Source organism: Saccostrea cucullata, unplaced genomic scaffold (genome assembly GCF_032062105.1).
Source record: "Saccostrea cucullata isolate Sc308-1 unplaced genomic scaffold, CSIRO_AGI_Scuc_v1 ctg1456, whole genome shotgun sequence".
Lineage (NCBI taxonomy): Eukaryota > Metazoa > Mollusca > Bivalvia > Ostreida > Ostreidae > Saccostrea > Saccostrea cuccullata.
Window position 1 is genome coordinate 73,586 of NW_026923075.1, and position 19,950 is coordinate 93,535.

The following is a 19,950-nucleotide window of genomic DNA, read 5'->3' on the forward strand; positions in this document are numbered from 1 at the left end:
CAATGTACAGTATGTACTTTTTGAAATTTAAATTAAAAATATACATGTATTCCAAAGCCTTTTTGTTAGAGTTCTTTGAAGTTGAAAATCAATTACACTAAGTTTTTTTTTTAATGATGCATAAATTTCCTGAGGAAAAAAGTAAGCGTTCTTCAGTTGTCCGATACAATAGTGTCCCCCACCATGGCAATCTGCGACATTCCAGTGAATAATGCATTAACTGGTGAATTTTTGATGACTGCATTCTGTTGTAATCTCTGCAGTTTTCTGAGTGAGGTGCTGGAAATGAGAGGGTACACGCCATCTTTTCTCCTGCTAAATCTTCACAACGTCATTAAAATAACGAATAATTGATTTTATTGAACGTAAAAGACATATTATTTGATAAAATCAGTAGAAAACGGGAAAAAATTAACAAGTTTTAAATCTTTGTTTCATCCTATGGGTATAGATGGTGGATAATTTGAAAAGAAAGCAATCAGTTTTTTAAATGTATTTTATTTCTTCTGCAATTTGATTTTAACGAATGTAAACCAAAGCGCGATAATTCACTAAATTATGTTTTCTGCGTTCCAAGGAGCAGCTTGGCAAAAGCTGAAAAGAAAAAAAAATGTGTAAGATTGAAATAATATCAATTTATCCGATAGCTATATCTAATGGTTCATTCTACCTATTCCCACTTTTTGAAAATCGGGTAGAAAAAGGTAAAATTTCATGTGGGAGTAGGTGGAATTTTTGTGAAAACAAATAATTAGGCGAATAAACATATCATGACTGTGAAAACAGTAATTATTAAACCACTGTTGGAATAGAGGACAGGTAAATTTGCTACTTTAAATTAAAAAATCTGACTTTTTACTTCTATTTCAATGAGAAATTAGACTTTTTCAAATAAAAATAGCAAATAAATTACTAAGTATTAAGGCAGTTGAATCTTAAGGCTCAGTAAAAAGAGTTCACGGTGAACTGTTTTCATTTATCATTCCTGATCTTATTACCTCAAGCAAATATTCAATCACCGATGAATTTTACATAAGACTTTTATTGATCTTTAAATTGAAATCTGGATTTAAATAACTATTAAAAAAAAAATTAAAGAAAAATTCATAATAAATTTACACATACATACATGTAAGTATATATTTCAATGAATTTCAGTATATTTTTTAGTATATTTTTCTGTTAAACTATTTATTTCATATTTAACTCCAGTTATTTATATGATTTTTTTTCATATATATTTATTTTTTTTTCAAATTAAATAAATATTTATATGCATTTTTTTTTTCAAATAAAATACATTTTTTTAGATAAATATATTTATTTTCTGTCTTAAAATGTACAAAATACCGGTAAAATACAGGTAAATCTAAGATGGGATGTAATTATTCTAATTACTGTAAAAACAAATTAACTAATCAAAACATCTATTGTTATTTGCAAGTGGGAATAGGTGGAATTGAGATTTTTAAAAAGTGGGAATAGCTAGAAGACACCATATCTAATAATCTTGTTTAAATTAGATTTTTTTCTGGTTTACATGTATTTCAGTCCTTGTAGAGTATTATTGAAGGAGGGAAATATCATTTGAATTTGATTAGCTTCACACTAGCTTTTTGAAAAAATTGAAATAAGCTGGCTTTTAAAATTAAAAAAAAAAAAAAAAAATCGGTGGATTTCAGAAAAGGAATGGTGGGTGGGGTTCAAATGTGATGATCTGTCTTCCAGTAGAACTGTATCAAATCAATATATCCCTAACGATTGTTTGGTTGATTTTGCCTTATATGAAACAGACACAGAGATAATTACAGTGCACTTATAACCGGTATTTAAATGAGCAAGAAGTGTCAAGTGGAGGAAAATAACAAGTCCCTTTGACTAATGACATTTAGAATGCCATAACCAATGGGAAAATATTCAGTACTTTACTTTGACCAAAAGGATGAGTGCAGATAGAAGAACAACCCATTGGTAAGTGCCTAGAGTATGAAACGTCAGAGAAATCTTTTTCTTTCTCTGAAGTTAATCTTTAATGGTGAGGGCTTTATGTGAGGGCTCGGACACCCAATAAGGACAGTTGCAAGCAAACATCACTGTGCAAATGAGCGGACATTGAATACTTGACTTGTGATGCAGAGGTGAGTATAGTAGCATTGGTCAACTTGATTTCTCTTGAGTTTAATTCTTCTTGATTTATTTTCTAAAATACATAATAAAGAATAATTTTTAAAGCATATGATTTCTTTACAGTCCCTGTTCCTCAGAAAGTTATCTAAGAGTTTTCACAAAAAAACATTGTCCTGAAAGGCAGCTAATAAAAGGCAAGTGTATTTATTTGTGATTAATTTTTGGTTGCATATTACACGTTTTTATCTACTAGCTGACCTTACAATTGGTTATACTTTAAATCAAAGAGGAGATTAATACAATAATAATAGTGGTAGAATGACACTACAATGTTACGAGAAAAGGAGCCGGAGTGTGCATTTGACTCCTAACAGTTTGCAATTTAGTCTAACGAATGTTAACCAAAGCGCGATAATTCACAAATAGAACAGAACAGAACATTTTATTACTAATTTAGAGCCCGTAACAGACAAGTATGAGATTGATACAATAATAGGGAAAAGATAAGCCAATGAATAGCAAAACAATTACACGTTATACGTTCCAAGGAGCGGAAAAAGAAATGTACTACAGTATGGGATTAAAATAATATCCATTTACCGGTATTCGATGGCTATATCTAATACTACTCTCTTTTAAATTAGATATTGTTTTCTGGTTTACAGTATAGTATTTTAATCCTCGTGAACGATTAATAAAGGATAGAAAATCATTTGGCCAAATTTGATTAGCTTCAAACCAGTTTGTTGAAAAGTTTGCTTTCCTATCGCAAAAAGCAAGATGGTGGATTTTAGAAAAGGAAGGGGGTTCAAGTGTGACGTTGTACCTTCCTGTCAAACTGTAACAAATGATATATCCCCGACGATTGTTTGGTTGATTATTTCTATAAAGAAACAGATACAGAGATAATTTCAATGTATTAATTAAATGAGTAGGATGGGATTGAAACATCAATGAAATTTAGAATCAGAATCAGAATTTAGTTGTTTTTTTTTTTTAACCAAACAAAGTTTATTACCACATGATGTGGTAAGATGTGGTAAGATAAAGAAACGGATGAATGCAGATAGAACAATACATTTGTAACTGCTTCAAGTATATAACGTCAGAGAAATCTTGTCCTTTCCCTGGAAATAGTCAACATCTAGTTAAATAAGGTTTCCTTTTATTGGCTTTTAAGGCTGTATGTAAGTGATCAGGCAGATGCAAGCACGTGTCACTTAGCAATGAGAAGGCATTGAACACGTGAAATTTTATTTCTCTTGAGTTAAATTCCTGTTGATTTATTTTCTAAAATAAGATATGAAGAATAATTTAACAAAATGATATTTACAGGTTCAGTTTCTCAGAATATTATCCTTGAGTTTCCATAAAATGTTTCTGCTCAGTCTAAGTGCGTATATTTGAGATTAATTTTGGTTGCAAATTACACGTTTTTTTATATCCTAGCTGACCTTATAATTGTTAACACTTAAATCAAAGAAGGAGATAAATACAAGAATGCTTCAGTAATAGAGCTAGAATGGCACTACAATGTTATAAGAAAAGAAGGTGGCTTTTGCACTTGATTCCTTAACAAATGCTCATTCCAGAACATACTGAATTTAGTCTGAGACAGGCGTAGAACGGACGGAAACCGATGACTTAAGGACAGGAGTTAACATTCAAGTCTCGTGGTGCTGGAAGCAAGTTTTTCATATTTGGTCCAGAAGTTGCTTTGAACATATTTCATTTCAAAATTCATACAAAAGTGCTTGCAACTAAGAAAAACCTTTCCCTAAGTTGTTGATTGTGCTGCATATATGTCTTTAGCCTGTATCTACCAAACAGTGAGCAGAAGAGATTTTCGCTTGAAAGAAGGGTCGACGATTAAATTTTTCCCCCTATTCTATGTTGTTAAACCAGAGTGATGACTGTCAGAGACAATGAGTGATTTAACATTTATTTCAACATTTAGATAATGCTGTGAGCAAAACTGTCATCAAAGTTCCAGAGTCTTTTCATATATACTTTATTTTAGCAAATAAAACATACAGCATGACTACCGTATCTTCCACAGCATGACTATATGTTTATTTTATTATTTGAAATAAAGTATATCAGGAAAGACACAAAGAAATTTAGATTTCTTTTTTGCTCAGAACTGTTTGATTTGACCGAGTCCAAATCTCTCAAAGAAGGTCGATATAATGAAGAATTGAAGAAAATTGCTAGGATAGAAGAACCATGCAGAAAGATTTAATTGTGGACAATGACATGTCTTGAAGACTAAATCAGAGGGGGAAAAATCAGCAAATGAAAGTCAAAAGAATTCTTCAAACAATCTCTTGTTAAGAGAGAAATAGGCATAGGCAGACAACAAAATGATGCTGGGTTGTTTGTGAAGACGTCTATTACAGAACGTCAGGTTAGCTCTTAGTAGACACTGGGATAATATTCTCTTATATGTGATAATTTGGACAAGAATTTAAGTGTTCAGATATTTTTAGAATAACTCATTAGAAAAACGGCCGAGAAAGGTAGTGGCTAGGAACAATGAGCCACTGAGATTATTTGGCAGAATTCGAGTTACCTTTCAAGATGTAACCTACATCACTCCTGTTTTACTAGGTGAATCGAATGCTGAAGGTGTGATTAGATTGGATTTTATTACTTTAGTGTTAGTTTAGTGTACTTCAGTAAGCAAAAGTCAAAATTCAATGCAAGGATTAATCTTTTTAATAGTGTGGAACAAATCGGATGCTACAAGATAGCATTTGCAGGGAATGTCAACATCTTTCTTGATTAGATAGAGTGACACAATGCTATGTCTGACTAAAGGGAAAAAATATTTGGTAATGGATTTATAGAGGCAAGCAATGGATATGTCAGCTCTGAGATTTATCGAAAAGAGAAGTTGTGTCATGAATGTTTTATCAAATGTTCAAGTTGTACATGTGAACAGAACAGTAGCAAAAAATAGGCCAGAAGGCAGTCATTGAAGAGTCTACACGAAAAGCAAAGTAAGTTATATACAGAACTTGTTCGATCGAACAAACAAACATCTTTGTGGCCTACAATGACAAGTAAGTCAGTTAGTATTTATTCTGGCCATTACTACAAAGAGATGAAGACAATGCATTGCAGATTTGAGGTCTGCTCAGAATCTTAAATGTTGAAAAAAGAAGGAAACGGCATCCATGCAATGGGTAGGAGCAGGCATGCCAATAGAAAATTTGCATTATGCATTGTTGAATTTTCACCACCGAAGAATAGCAACAGATACATACTTTGAATTGTCTTTTTCATGAATAAATGCAAGGTCGATTTAAAATATGAGCATGGGATTCATAAATCAGGTAGAAGTTTAAAAGGTTGAGTACAACCAGAAGGAACAACCAATGATAAGAATTCATTGATGAGTACTGGAGGTTATTGAACGTCTTTTCTTACTCTGAAGCTAGTAATCATATATCATAACGCAAATACAGAGGGCTACAATATTTATATAAAAAGTACTATAAATGGTTTTGTATGAAATCTGGTAAGGGCCACGTTTTTTTTACTACATTAGCATCGCACTATCAATGTTTGGGACACTATTTGATATGATGACGCAATTTTTGATGAAGCAATGCTTTGCCGTTGTTGCGATGGCACAGTAGAGTAATAGTGCTACGACAAGATCTAAATAAGGTGATAACGATGGAAGAACAATGAAATGATGCTCTGTGTTACCCCTTCATGTCTTGTTCATCGTACTGTCATGTCGTATTGGCAGCCTCATGTCGTGGTCATTTCATCATCTATCAATGTAACATCCGAGATGGTGCGGTAGTGAATTCCATGACCCTGTTTGGATTCCATAGTATTGTACACCTACCTTGGTAACTAATGTTTCCTTCCCTGTCTAAATCTGTCCTAGATAAAAGCTCTTTCATTTCTTCATCAGAGATCTTTTCTCCAAATGATGATAAAAGGAGTTTAAATTCTGATGGACTAATAACACCATTGCCATCTTTGTCATATCTTCCAAAAGCTTCTCTGATTTCTTCTTCAAACTGTTTTGGATCCTCGTAAATTCCTCTTGTCAAGTTAACAAATTCAGAAAACTCCAATGATCCATTTCCTATATGGGAAATATAAAGAAAAGAAACGGCGATTTTGCTTAAAAGATTAAATAGTGTTTAAAGAAAGGTATTCTATGGCCAATCTTGAAATACCTACAAAAATACAAATCTTTAATCAGGGCATAAAACATGTAGCCCCGGAAATTGTAGAGATGGGTGTAAAAAATATCAAAAGTTGGAAATTAAAATTAAAAAACTGTTGCTATAAATTTCACGGGTTGTAATTTTCACGGTTTTCTCTCATCGGACACGATCGAGGTTTCTTGAATTCGCGGAATTCCTATGTTATTGAAGTTACCTCCCTTGTCTATATCCGTTTAATCCATGGTTACATGTAAACGACATTCATTTCATTTAATCGTTGACTTAATAAATAAACGATTAATCGCAGTTATCAAAAGTCCTTGACTATAAACGTCAAATAACTTTCCTATATTGTATTACGATGAGTGCATGTACACCCGAAGATCTTTAATACATCGCGGCGAAAAACCACTGGACGGTAATAAATGTGTTCATGTAGGTCGAAGAAATAATATCCTTCCAAATCTTGAGTAAGTTCGATAGTTATTTGAATGATTTTTTTTAAATCAAAATGTCGATTATAATGATGTCGTGCGTGTTGACATTAATTACGCACGGGTAATCAAAACTCATGGCCCACGTGTTTTGATTGATGAAACATGTAGCGTTGGCTATTAAAAGGCCTTTTAACAAATACAGGTTATTATCTGTTGACTTGAATTGATGTAAAGCGTGCTAATGCACTAACATTTCGTAATTACTGAAGTTCATGTACTGTCTAAAATTTCCAAATAAAACATGGAGATTATTGAAAAATTATTCACTGTTTCTTGAATTCACGGATTTATTATCACCGTGAATATAGCGAATATTAACACCGCGAGTTATTTTCCCCCTATACAGTAGTACCGTCATTGTCGACATCATTAATGATGTCTTGTAGTTCGGATGTTGTTGGGTTTTGACCACAAGCCTGCATAACATTTCGAAGTTCTCCGGCATCAACTGTTCCATTGCCATCATGGTCACAAGCGTTAAACGCACCACGGATTTCTGGAAAATAAAAAGTATTTTTTTAAAAATCATTCATTAAATTGATGTGTTTATCCGGTATTGAGTTGAAAACACCCGTTAATTTTGAATGTAGATATGATTATTCGTTTAAATCAAGGGGTCGGGTTGTTCAAAAGTTAAGGTCACGAGAACAGTAACCATGGTAATTTACAAAAGTGACAAGCAAATGTATGTGCAAACCTTCAACGGTTCTAATGATAAAATGTGTGACAGACTGGCTAATAAATAGAAATGTCGCTCTGCACGCGACCAAAAGTAAGCACTGCGTTCATATGAACACATTCATGTATGTAGTGCTTTTTAAAGTGAGTTACAGTATTTTTGAAACATTACGCTTGCAGTCTAATCAATGTTAAGTAAGTTGGAATTGCCAATATAAAAACCAAATGCAAACGAGTGTAGCCCTAGTTTCCTCTCTCTTTGTAAATGTATCGAATTTATTGGTAAACACTTTATCTAAATAGGTTTGGCGTTGATCAAACAAATTAAAAATTCTTCCAAATTTTGATTTAAGGAGAGAAATAATTATGCTTTTCGGCAAGATCGATTTAGTTAACTTTGAACCTTGTAGAGTACCTTGATAAAAACAGAAAGATTTAGTTTTATCTCGAATTTTTTTTCAGAAAAAATTCTTTGCAATTCACATCTTTGAAGGTATATATTTACCAGTGTATGTTCTTCGCAACTCTGGTAAAAATATTGTTTTCAAGTGGACTTTGAACTATCCCATGGGAATCATTGCTCTTTTACTAGCTTTGGTTTGTTTCTATAAATTAAAGCACCAAAAGAGCAGGAGTGTTTTTAACAAATTATCTACATGCCATGGTTTCTTCAGGCTATGATTTATCCTATGTATCGTTGGAACATTGTAATCAGGGACTGGATGAAGGATATGGAGATAACGAACAGTATTCAATATCAAAGTCCATAAAACAATACAAAATAGGAGCAGAGCAAACACGGACCTCTATAACATTAGAGGTGGGATCAGGTGCCATGGAGGAGTGAGCATCCACTGCTGACCGGTCACACCCGCCGTGTGCTCCTTGTCCTGATCGGGAAATAACGGGAAAATCCGTCGTCAATTCAGTGTATAAATAATGAACTAACAATTAGTATGAAAAACGTCAGGCAGCATTTGACCAATGATAAATTGTATTTGCTGACAAGGTCATATTGTATCGACCAAAGAACTTACGAAATGATGACTTCAAATGAATACTGTTTCGTAGAGCTGTTTGTTTTTGTTATCCCACTTGATTCAAAATGGTGTGAAAAATGGCTTCTAAATGCCCATGATTAATGAAGAATATAATCAAACAAATAATCGCGTGTTTACACTTTGGTACAAAATTATTCGTTAGGAAAAAGAAAATTTTACAAAGTTGTTTTTTCAATAAATAAGTCCTTCGTAGTGATTCGATCTTGATATTCTTACCTTCTATTTGCAGTTGCGAGAGCTCTTTTGTGTTTGAGTTCTGAAACAGGAGAAAGAGATTTTGAAATACACATGAATTATTCTGACCTGAATTGTCTATGGATTTCCGTTTCCCTGGTCATGGCAAGGAGCACAAGCTGTGACCAGTTGACAGAGGATTTTTTAAAATAAAATTATGTGTAAGGAGAAGACTATCTAAGTTGTAGAACTTGTGTTTTATGCTTTTGACTTTGTCAATAAACTACGTTCAATTCAGATGAATTTTCTTCCTCATGGCACCTGATCTTACCTCTGACGTTTTAATGGTTCATGTTTTTCTCTCTGTCTCTTAATAATTTAATTCTGGTTGTAACGCTGTATGATTGATAAAAAAATTACTTTATAGTATAAAATGGGTTGCCTACGTCACAATGACTTGCGTCAAAAACGTATCAATCCGCCTAATGTTACATTCAAATTTTGTACAAACTGAAGTCATTTTGTTAGAACAATCATCTTTTTTTCTTACATCAAATGAATGAAAATTAAATTATAAGCAATGAATTTAATAGCTACCCATTTTATACGGTATAAACTGGGTTGGAACAGTTTAAGCTTTTTTATTAACCGCTATGCCGTTTATAAAGCGTAAACTGCCCCAACCCTGTTTATACCGTATAAACTGGGTAGCTATTAAATTCATTCCTTAATTATTATTATTATTTTTCTTCTTCCTGGGTACTTTTTTGTTCGGGAGTGATCTTGTTTATACTGTAATAGTGGACTTTTGAGATTAGACACTGATCTGTAGTAATCTTCCATAATATTATATCATAGTAAAGTTACGAATTATAGTACTAGTAATGGTTTTGGAAGTTACATGATACAGTTACATTGTCTATCATGTTTTGTTTTTTTTAAATATTCTTGGTGAAAGAAAATAGTAAGTTTAAAAATTTACAAAGCGATTATGTATTATCGTATTGTTAATCATATTTACCTCCTTCTAGTAAAGTGAAAATTTGCAGAATGTTACAACGTACAGTAAAGATGTACAGTAAAGATATATTCAGAATTCAACTTAACGACAGTGAATTTAACTTTTGGTATTTATATAGAAAAAATGGTGACGAAACATGGAACATCTGAAATCAGTAAATTTGTAGGGTTTTGTTTGAATCAAGGTGTTATAAAAACAAGTACTAGTTACCGGTCAATATACTATTCTATGGAATACTGACGTCAATTTTCAGTTGAATTTGTTTATTCAGTTATGTAGGGTTCTTTTGTGTTAGTCCAACAGAGAATATTTCATAGCTTCTAACGTAAATCTCTAAAAACTGCTTAGTACATTGTAGTGGTTTCACAATGAGATAAAGAACTGCATTATAAAAAGAAGATTAACTTTTTTCTAAATTTTAAATAATTCTGGCCTATTTTTATAACACATCTGTTGGCCTTTCGGGTTTGCTTCTTGTTTTGTCTCAAATTCATTCGTATATACTATATTTTCATTTGATTGATAGAAATAAATGATTTAGAGAATATAGTCAAATATCAGAACTAGAAGAATAAATGTTGGCTTACCATCTTACAGTGTCCTTTCTCTTGTAGCTCTTCTTTGTAAATGTATTCCAAAAATCGATCCAAAATAAAGGGTCAGTTCAATATGTGTTGGTTTACTTGCACGCACTTTGGCTTCAGTTTTTGAAGCAAATGATTACTATAGAACACGTATTATATAACGGAGCTTTAGACTACTTTAAATTAATTCGTATAAACTAAGTTGTCTTTCGAAAAAAAAAAATCAGTATAATTTGTTTATTTTGGCGTCGACCATATAGAACCAGAACCACAGAGAATTTTTTTCCATACTCTATTTCAGCGTTATTCAACAATTCAACAATGCACATTTAAGTTACTGTGAACTCTTTTTTTTTTCAATGTTTGAATATATATATTTTCCCTATGTTGTCTTCTGTTTCTCTTAAACACGAAATCTGTTATCTAAAATTTTCAATGTTTGTCTTTAAACATTGTTAACATTAAATATTTTAATCTATCGTTTGTTTTGCATGTTATTTTATGTCAAATTGTGTGAGATTTTAGTGATGAAAACAAAAACTATACATGTATATTTTTTCCTTAATAACATCCATGTTTGTTTAAGGTCAAAACAGCGTTTCACTTTTCTTTTTGTCTTTTATCAATTGTCTTCAATAAAAGTTTGGAATTTTTCATTATAATAATATGTATATGATATTTCTCGTGAATTGTCATATGATATTGTTTAATCTTCAAAAACTCTTCTGGTTAAGAAAGCAGAACGTAAAATATTATACTTCAGGGACAGGTCAATCTATTAATACAAAAATTAAGGAACATATGTATGTGTCTTGATATTCAACTGAATGTTGAAATGTTAAAATTCAATGTTTTGAAGTATATGTTTGAAAGAATTTTTTAAAAATCCATCTGCTAAACAAGAAAGAAGAAAGTACGGATTTAGCTTTAATGTGCCCTAAAAATTTTACGTTTTCAAAAAGTTTTGAAAATGGCTTCAATATTAGTTTGAGTTTATGACTGTGAAAGATCAGGAAAGAATATATCATGAAGGAGTACCATTCTGGAAATATGGCGTCATTAATTTGATGCATTTCTCTATTTTAAACAGAAAAAGCTATTTTTAGCATGTAGGTCACAGTCAAGGTCACAAGGTCATTGATCTTAATGTCATTTGAAAGAACTTTATTAGTGGAGTATGCATACGAAAAATGAAGTCTGTATCACTTATGGTTCAAAAGTTACGACGGTTCGAAAAAGATGTTTTAGCATATAGGTCACAGTCAAGGTCATTGACCTTGGTGTCATTTGTATGAGCTTAATTAGTGAGGCATACATACCAAATATGAAGTCTCTATCTCCTATGGTTCAAAAGTTTGAAAAAGTTATTTTTAGCATTTAGGTCACAGTCAAGGTCACAAGGTCACTGACCTTGGTGTCATTTGAAAGAACTTTACAAGTGGAGTATGCATTCTAAATATGAAGTCTCTATCTCTCAAGGTTCAAAAGTTATGGCGAAGGTTAAAGTTGAACAGGGAGACAGACAAACAGATAAACAAACAGACAGGACAGATACAATATACGCCTCGGATCTATCGATCCGGGCGCACAAAAGCCTAGCAATGACTCATTTCAAGGGTAATTTTCCATCAGAGAACAGAGTCCACAGCCGTCGCCCACTTTAATTTTTGGATATGCAGTGCAGAATTCAATGAAAAATCACTTACATGTATCTAAAAATCTTTGTGGGCGATCCCTGTGAACAATTTTATCTGAAAGAAAATTCCATTGAAAATTGGTGTCTTCTGCAACTTTTTAAGAAAATACGGGAAAATGCACACGTTTATGACGTTACAATTAGCTTTTAGAAATGCATGTGAGAAAAAAAAAATGATCGTAGGATATTTTTGCATAAAATATTTCAATGATTCAAAACGCATGAGTTTTCATTTTTAAAATCAGTTTCAGCTTTTTTATTTTTAGAAAATCACAGGGTAAGATTTGTATTGAAACTGTACCTTGTTCTTACAAAAAATACTAATACTGTAATCAATCTGGCAAAATACCGAGAGTTTTCGGGTTAATCATAAAAATCTAGTCTTTATACATATATCTTTTAAAGAAATTGAAACCAATGATGAAAAATGGATATAGAAAAAGAAATGGTGTATCAGATTTAGACATACAGGTTTAATGGTGAATGAATCTGGGTTTTATAAATCAATCTGTGGATTTCCAAATGAAAGTTTGCATGGATGTTGGATCTTGGCTACAGATGCTGTACCTGACTGTTCTGGAAAAGTTGAAGGAGTAGGCTCACCTCCAATAAAATCTATTGACTATACATATACATGTACATAAATTAGCGTATTCAAAATTTTTGCGCAATCACTTGTTATAGAGTTTTTGGCGTAATCATGAATTTCCATACATCGTATATATATATATAAGATTTCTTTGCGGAATTCATAAATTAGCGCATTGTTATTTGTGCCAAAAACGCTAAAATATGAAGCTTAATAGTACACTTACAGTATGTTGCCCAAACTTGGATTGATGATGCATATTTGGATGAACACTGCAAAACTGCCTTCGGAATGCTTGATCTGACCTACATGATCCAGATAAGTGAACAAGTTAACATTTCTGAGTTGGTTTAAACTGTAAGCCTTATCTTATCCAACGTTGCGTGAATTTTGCCTCAAGGGATGTACACCTAGAAACTTGCTTATGATGCTTTATATATTGACCTATATTTTTTCGGATGAGAATAAAGTTAAAACCCTATCTAAACTTGCAAGGATGATAAATCTAGGTAAGCACACTAAAAAACAGTCTTTGGATGCTGGTTCTGACCTATTTTCAGTATCTTCTGGATGAGTGAACAGCAAGGTCATTCTCAAGTAAATAATAGGTGTTCCATGATAAAACGCATGAATGATGTAACCTGCAGTCTGACATCTTTTTTCCAATACATTAACAGACCAAAGTTTTGGGGCTGTTTTCTAAGCTTTAATTGAATCAAACTTGCATATTGGATGCACCTAGGGATGCACACATCCACATCTAACGTACTTTGATGATGGATCCGACCTACATAGCGGATCCACTTTCCAAGTACTTGTAAGCCCTATTCATGTGGTGATGAGACTTGCATTGAAGATGCATCAAGGTCTAGGGATGCATATAATAGACTTGATTCGGATGCAAGATCTAATCTACATTTTTCAAATGGAATGAACATTTTATTGTATTAGAGCTGGTCCTTTCTCAATAACGAGAAGTCCTATTGTGACTGGACTTGCAGAACGAGACTTGTCTCTAGGTATGCACACTGCCAAGCAGACATTGAAGCTTTATCTGGCCTTGACCATGATTGAACGTGGAAATGTTTGGAGTAGACACCATTAACTACTATATATCTATAGATCCTACCAGGACCAACGGTTTAGATGTTGTGTCAAGGGATGTACATTACCAAAACATTTGTTTGAAGGGAGACTTTACCTTTCTTATAGCTTAAATTTGTTGGGTGAGCTTCGTTATCTATGATTACCATAGACTTTTTTTAAAGAAATTGCCCGATGCAATTCCTTTTCTTTTAAGACGATGTTGCTATGTTTTATCCACAATATCCGTTTGATAATAATGTATAGAAGATTACTTCTTTTCCAGTGGGAATCGATAACTTTTTGTCGACAGAATTGATCTTTTCGGATAGTAATTGATTTTTCTTAAGTTTTCCTGATGGCAGGTTCCTCCTTGTTATTTACATATACTGATGCCAGACAATCAGTTCTGTAGACTAAGATGTAATGATGTGTACAAAAAATATACGTTCTCTATTTGTCTTTCAGTGTCATCAGTGTTGATATAAAGAAGAAAAGAAAACCATTGTTATGTTTTTCTTTATTGTGGTTTTGTGAATATAAATCAATTTTAAGGAATAAGGGACTGTATATCTTTGTACAATATGTTTCAGCTGTGATATTGCATTTTAACAAATACCTTTTAAGGCAATTTTTGAAAATGTAGTTTGTCTTTGCCAACCATATTAATACAGCATAATTACGTTTTGTGTTTTAGTAATAATTAAACAAGATCAAGGAATGGAAATGTATTGTTTGTTTTTTTTTACACTGTACATCATTTAAACATTAAATAGAAATCCTATTATAGGTGTTCCAAATATAAATAATATCATTCTTCGATGAAAGATTTGGAGTGTACACAAACTGCTTCATCTCAGTTGATATTGCACATGCTCTCTTCATCATTCATTTGGTTCCACAATAAAAGGTCTATTTAGGATTGTTGCAAATTCTAAAACAAAAATTAATAACGTACATTTGTAAATACTTCTTTCAACAGTACTGGCTTCTCGTTCTATTCTCATTCTATAACAGTTAAATAGTTATGCAGATATAAGGTACCCACCTTCAAGGTTGATCCTGCCGTCACTGTCGAGGTCCGCGGTTTGGAAGAATTCGTCTACTTCCTCGTCCGTGATCCCGTTCTCTCCTCGTTGTAGGATCTCTTTAGCTTCATCCATAGAAATGTATCCACTTCCGTCCTTATCAAAAACTCGGAAGGCTGCCTTCACCATGTCCGCTTCTTCGTCGTTTGAACGCATTCTAGAGGGTGCGCATTGTAAAAACTGCTCAAACGTGATCACTCCATCTACAAATATGCTTAGACTTCAAAAAAAATTATGCTTTTGGACAAAAGTTTTTAAGGAAATTTAAGAAACTGGGTATGACTGAAGATCGCCAACCAGTAAAAATAGAAACTAAAAGACATTTTGCGTCATTGTATCGAACCATAAAACTTGCAAAATAATGATTTCAAACGAGACTGTTGATTTCTTGTTCCATCAACTTGTTGTTGAATGACTTGCCTAGATTTAAAAATTGATCATACGTCGAGCATGTTCTTGCTTATCGAATCAACTGGGAGACATAATCTCCATATACAGGTGATAAGGGTAATTAGCCATATTAATAACGAAAGTTGACGATAGAAATGTTGAAGTCATCACGTTTATCATCAAGTTTTGTTGTTAGGTTACCTGAAATCTCTTTTCTGGTTTAAAATCCAAATTTGAAACAGATGCGACAGACTCTTTAGTATCTCTCATTTCAATTTCTCTTGGCATATCAAATCGACATATGAATGAAACAAACTATTGTTAATTGATTATGCATCGTCGATATATTTAAAAGAAGTTGATGGCCACAGCAAATGTTTATTTCTTCTCATACAGAAGTTTCTTTGATAATACAAAAACAGGTCTGCTAATAAAAAGTCGCAATTGATACCAATGAAAATTCTAACAGATTGTTGGTTTTCCTCTCTTTTTATGTACTACAATGAAGTCGGGATGACTAGTAAACTTTTTTCTAACTATATTGCTGACTGATATTTTCCGTAAAGTTTTCCAGAGCATGACAAAAGCACATAGCAAGTGTGGCCGGTCGGCAAGAATTGCATTCCTACATTGCACCTGATCCCACCTCTGGCGTTCTGGAGGCCTCTGTTTGCTCTGCTCCAAGTTTGTATTGTCTAAACGGGTTTTAAGCTTGAATATTGTTCGTTATTTCCATATTTCATTGGTACCAAATCTAAAGGAAGACTCTCTCTCTCTCTCTCTCTCTCTCTCTCTCTCTCTCTCTCTCTCTCTCTCTCTCTCTCTCTCTCTCTCTCTCTCTCTCTCTCTCTCTCTCTCTCTCTCTCTCTCTCTCTCTCTCTCTCTCTCTCTCTCTCTCTCTCTCTCTCTCTCTCTCTCTCTCTCTCTCTCTCTCTCTCTCTCTCTCTCTCTCCTTACCGTCAGCACCAATCTCTTCCAGAAGTTCTTGCACGTCTTCTGGTGTGGGGTTTTGGTTCATTGCTTGTAGAACTTTCTCTAATTCACTGGCGTCAATCTCTGAATTTCCATTTGTGTCAAATATGTTAAACACCAGTTTCAATTCTAAAAGTATACATTTGAGATACAGTTTTCAATATTCCTGAAGTAATAAGGGTGATGAAAATATTGAAGTTGGTTAATGTACTACTTTTGAAAAATAAGTGTTATAATTATTACCTCGAAGTTGTTCTTCCGTTAATTGTTCAGCCTAAAAATGAGAACAATGATATTAGACGGAGAACAGAATTAATTAGGGAGAAGGTTTGGGAAGGGATGGTGTGGGTACGGAGATTTTGGTTTAACGAGACAGTGCTCAGTAGTGAATTGAAAACAAGTACCACCGACAATGTCGAAATTTTCCCGGTGTCCACTGACTTTTAAATGTCACTTTATTTGTATTCCCGTTATGAATGATCAGTGTTTATGAAAACGTTATTTACTTTGACTGATCTTTAGTTTAAATATCTAACAAAGTGTTATAAATTGGGACTTTTACTTGAGCTAATTGTGCATCAAAAAAACTTTCTTAAACGAATTCTTCTATCGAAACACACTTTAAGGACAATTTAGCATTGTAAAAGTTTTTTATTCCTTTATATTATAGCTGCCTGTAATAAAAGTACTTTTTCTTCCCATTATCAAAAAATAAATGAAATAGTAAACAGCTATTTTTTTTTTGTCTTGTAGGCAATTATGAAAATAAATTATTTTTTCTTAAGCAAAAATTTACAATTAAGCGAGTAAACAAAAAAAAATCTGATAACTTTAAAATCATCCTTACCATGACTGGTTGCAAAATCTCACTCTATAAACCCTGTGATAGCGACTTCCTGTCCTGGTAACCACGAGAAACGATTGTCGTCTGCAAGTCTTGATCACGCAAATCTATGTAGACACCAAACACAGATCTTTAAGAACTTTCGATTAAAACAGGTTCATTACAAGATAACGATCGCTGCCGATTTTTTCTTCTAAGGTTTTGTTTTGATTTATCTGTTTTCAAGTTGTAAAACAATTCAATAACAGATATTTCTTGTTTGGGCTAAAATGATTCCGTGACTATTGTTCAATATTGAGGTATAACCAACACGAGGGGCAAGCTTCTAGGTAATTGTTAACGGACCTCTCGACATTGCAACATATCACTGAATACAATACCTGCCTCTTTGAATAACGTGTATAAGGAATAACCATTGATTGTTAATTCCTGTATACAGGTCCTAACATTCCAGTGGGATAACCAACCGTTAAAAGAGTCAAGGAGAGTAAGGTTTTTGTAATATATCCAAGATGCCTCATTGAATTTTGTAGAAATACATACCAACCACTTTAAGGAGGCTAGGGGGTCAACGAATTATTTTTTATTAACCACCAGATATACCTTAAATTTTGGGATATGATATCTTTAGCTGTCAACTATCATTTGGAAAAGAAAAATTTCATAAATTTTAGTTTTAATCATTTTATTATATCTTTGTATGGAGCTCTTAATTCTTCTACAGGAGGTCAAAATAGTCTAAAAATGGCCACAACCACCCAGCCCCTTTAAAAGATTCATATTGAATTAAATTTCATTAATCAATGAAGTCTTCAAAAATCCTGTAAACAGCTAGAACATTCAGTATGCTCCAATGATTTTTGTTTTACCATCATTGTAAATTATTTATTCTTTTTAATCAATTTTCTAAAATTTACAAAACTAAATATAAATGGATGGGGTGGGTTAAAAGTATACATATTGTCAGCTGGTTCTAATGCTTAGAAAAAAATAATTGAGACTTTAAAATTAAAGAAAATTTATCTAAAGTATTATATGTATAATAGTAATTTAGATCTGATAATGTTCACATTCAAATTGCTGTGATAGTTTCAAACCAGAAGTCTCTGTCGAGACTGTAGCTCTACTGGTTTGTATTTACAATAAAGAACGAGAAAAGCAGTTGGGACTTAAACTTTACAAAAGCAATAAATAGAATAATGATCCTTGATTAAGTCTTTAATACTATGGCAACATAAATCATCAAAATCAAAAATACAAAACTGATAATTATGTATCTCAGTGTATTCTGCTTGCATGCCAAATCATATTATAATCTGACTCAAACTATATTTGGAAAAGCATTTTGAAAGTATTTCACAGAATTTTCTATTCTTAGTAACCAAGGCAACACCGTTCATCAAAAATAAAAAAACTGACACACAGAATTATGTATCTTAGTGTAATCTACTTGTGTGCCAAGTTATATTGAAATCAGACCAAAACTGTAGAAGGAGTAGCATTTTGAATGTTTTTCACAGAAATTACTATTTTTAGTAACCACGCCAACACCGTTCATCGAAATCAAAAACCGATATACACTGTACAGAATTATGTATCTGAGTGTAGTCTAGTTGTGTCCCAAGTTATATTGAAATCAGACCAAAACTGTAGGAGGAGTAGCATTTTGAATGATTTTCATAGAAATTTATATTTTTAGTTACCACGGCAACACCGTTTATAGAAATAAAAAACGGATGCAAAGAATTATGAATCTTAATGTAGTCTACTTGTGTGCCAAGTTTTATTGAAATCAGATCAAAACTGTAGGAGGAGTAGCATTTTGAAAAACTGTTTACAGACGGACAGAAACCTAGACGGACGGACGACAGACGCATTACTATCGCATAAGCTCTTCTGGTCTCTGACCAGTAGAGCTAAAAATGAATTTATATTTATTCAGATCTTTTAGAAATTTCAGTAATAATAACAGAAAGGAACATCCAACAATCTTTTTTTATATGATGCCGCTTATATAGGTCACAAAATGTAAAGTAATTGTAAAAAAAAAATGTCAAATTTAAATATTTCTTTGACATCTACGGTGAAGTTTTCATTTCCTGTCTTTAAATTCTTTAATTTTGATTTATTACGCAATACTAATTGTGTGGTATAGTTGTATAGTTTTTTTTTTTTTTTTTTTTTTTTTTTACAAATCCTTACAAACAAAGAAACATTGCGTGTTCCAGTAAATGTTCAACCAAGCCTCTTTCTTTACTCCTCACTAAGATATCAACAGTAGTGAAGGAGAAACTTCAAGAGTACTGTGCAACAATATATTCAAGAAGTGGTGTGAATCAGATGTGGATACTCTAAAAATTTCAAAGAGCTATTGGCAAAAAATATTGACTTTCATCGTTTTAAATCAAACTTCGCACGTTTTAACGAGCTTCAAAATATTTACCATAAATAGCAAAGTAATAAACGTATTAAAATTGAAATCACAAGATTTTACCAAAATCAACAGCTTAAAAACGTACGACTTTTCAACTTTATACACAACCATTCCCCACGATAAATTAAAGTCCAGGCTTTTCGATATCATTGACAGCTGCTTTTTCAATAAAATGGAACTCGAAAATTTACTTACCTTGCCACTTGCAAAATTATTTTGTTAAAACATATTCGGATTGCACATACAAGTGCTCTAAAGTTGACATCAAAAAGATGCTTGCGTTTCTGATTGACAATTTTTATGTGGGTTTTGGAGACCATGTCTTCAAACAATCTTTTGGAATCCTTATGGATACCAACTGCGCTCCGTTATTAGCAGAACTATTTTTGTATCCACATGAAGCAGAATGTGTGCAAAATCTTATGCGTGAAAAAAGAAAACACTTGCTGTGGCCTTCAACTAGACATTTAGATATATCGACGACGTACAATGTACTGACAATTAACAATGGTAATTTCC

The 19,950-nt window shown here is 32.7% G+C and overlaps 2 protein-coding genes across 2 annotated transcripts; both read right to left on the minus strand.

Moving 5' to 3' along the window:
* Positions 1–182: 182 nt before the first annotated feature.
* LOC134263073 (calmodulin-A-like) lies at positions 183–9,656 on the minus strand. The gene is made up of 5 exons (XM_062745376.1): positions 9,645–9,656; positions 8,773–8,812; positions 7,170–7,313; positions 5,990–6,235; positions 183–594 (listed from the first exon to the last, which is right to left on the minus strand). The coding sequence occupies exons 1-5, from the start codon at positions 9,654–9,656 to the stop codon at positions 557–559; spliced, it is 480 nt and encodes a 159-aa protein (XP_062601360.1). The 3' UTR covers positions 183–556.
* A 4,557-nt stretch (positions 9,657–14,213) lies between these two features.
* LOC134263078 (calmodulin-alpha-like) lies at positions 14,214–17,300 on the minus strand. The gene is made up of 5 exons (XM_062745382.1): positions 17,001–17,300; positions 16,397–16,427; positions 16,139–16,282; positions 14,752–14,994; positions 14,214–14,637 (listed from the first exon to the last, which is right to left on the minus strand). The coding sequence occupies exons 1-5, from the start codon at positions 17,001–17,003 to the stop codon at positions 14,588–14,590; spliced, it is 471 nt and encodes a 156-aa protein (XP_062601366.1). The 5' UTR covers positions 17,004–17,300; the 3' UTR covers positions 14,214–14,587.
* Between the last annotated feature and the right edge of the window lie 2,650 nt (positions 17,301–19,950).

Coding starts and splice junctions, on each gene's coding strand:
- LOC134263078 (XM_062745382.1), bottom strand. Junction 16,283..16,396: donor AACGGAAGAACAACTTCGAG/GTAATAATTATA, acceptor GTATACTTTTAG/AATTGAAACTGGTGTTTAAC. Junction 14,638..14,751: donor CGGCAGGATCAACCTTGAAG/GTGGGTACCTTA, acceptor TTTTTGTTTTAG/AATTTGCAACAATCCTAAAT.
- LOC134263073 (XM_062745376.1), bottom strand. Junction 7,314..8,772: donor CTCGCAACTGCAAATAGAAG/GTAAGAATATCA, acceptor TTTATTTTCCAG/AAATCCGTGGTGCGTTTAAC. Junction 595..5,989: donor AGGAAACATTAGTTACCAAG/GTAGGTGTACAA, acceptor TTTTCTTTTCAG/CTTTTGCCAAGCTGCTCCTT.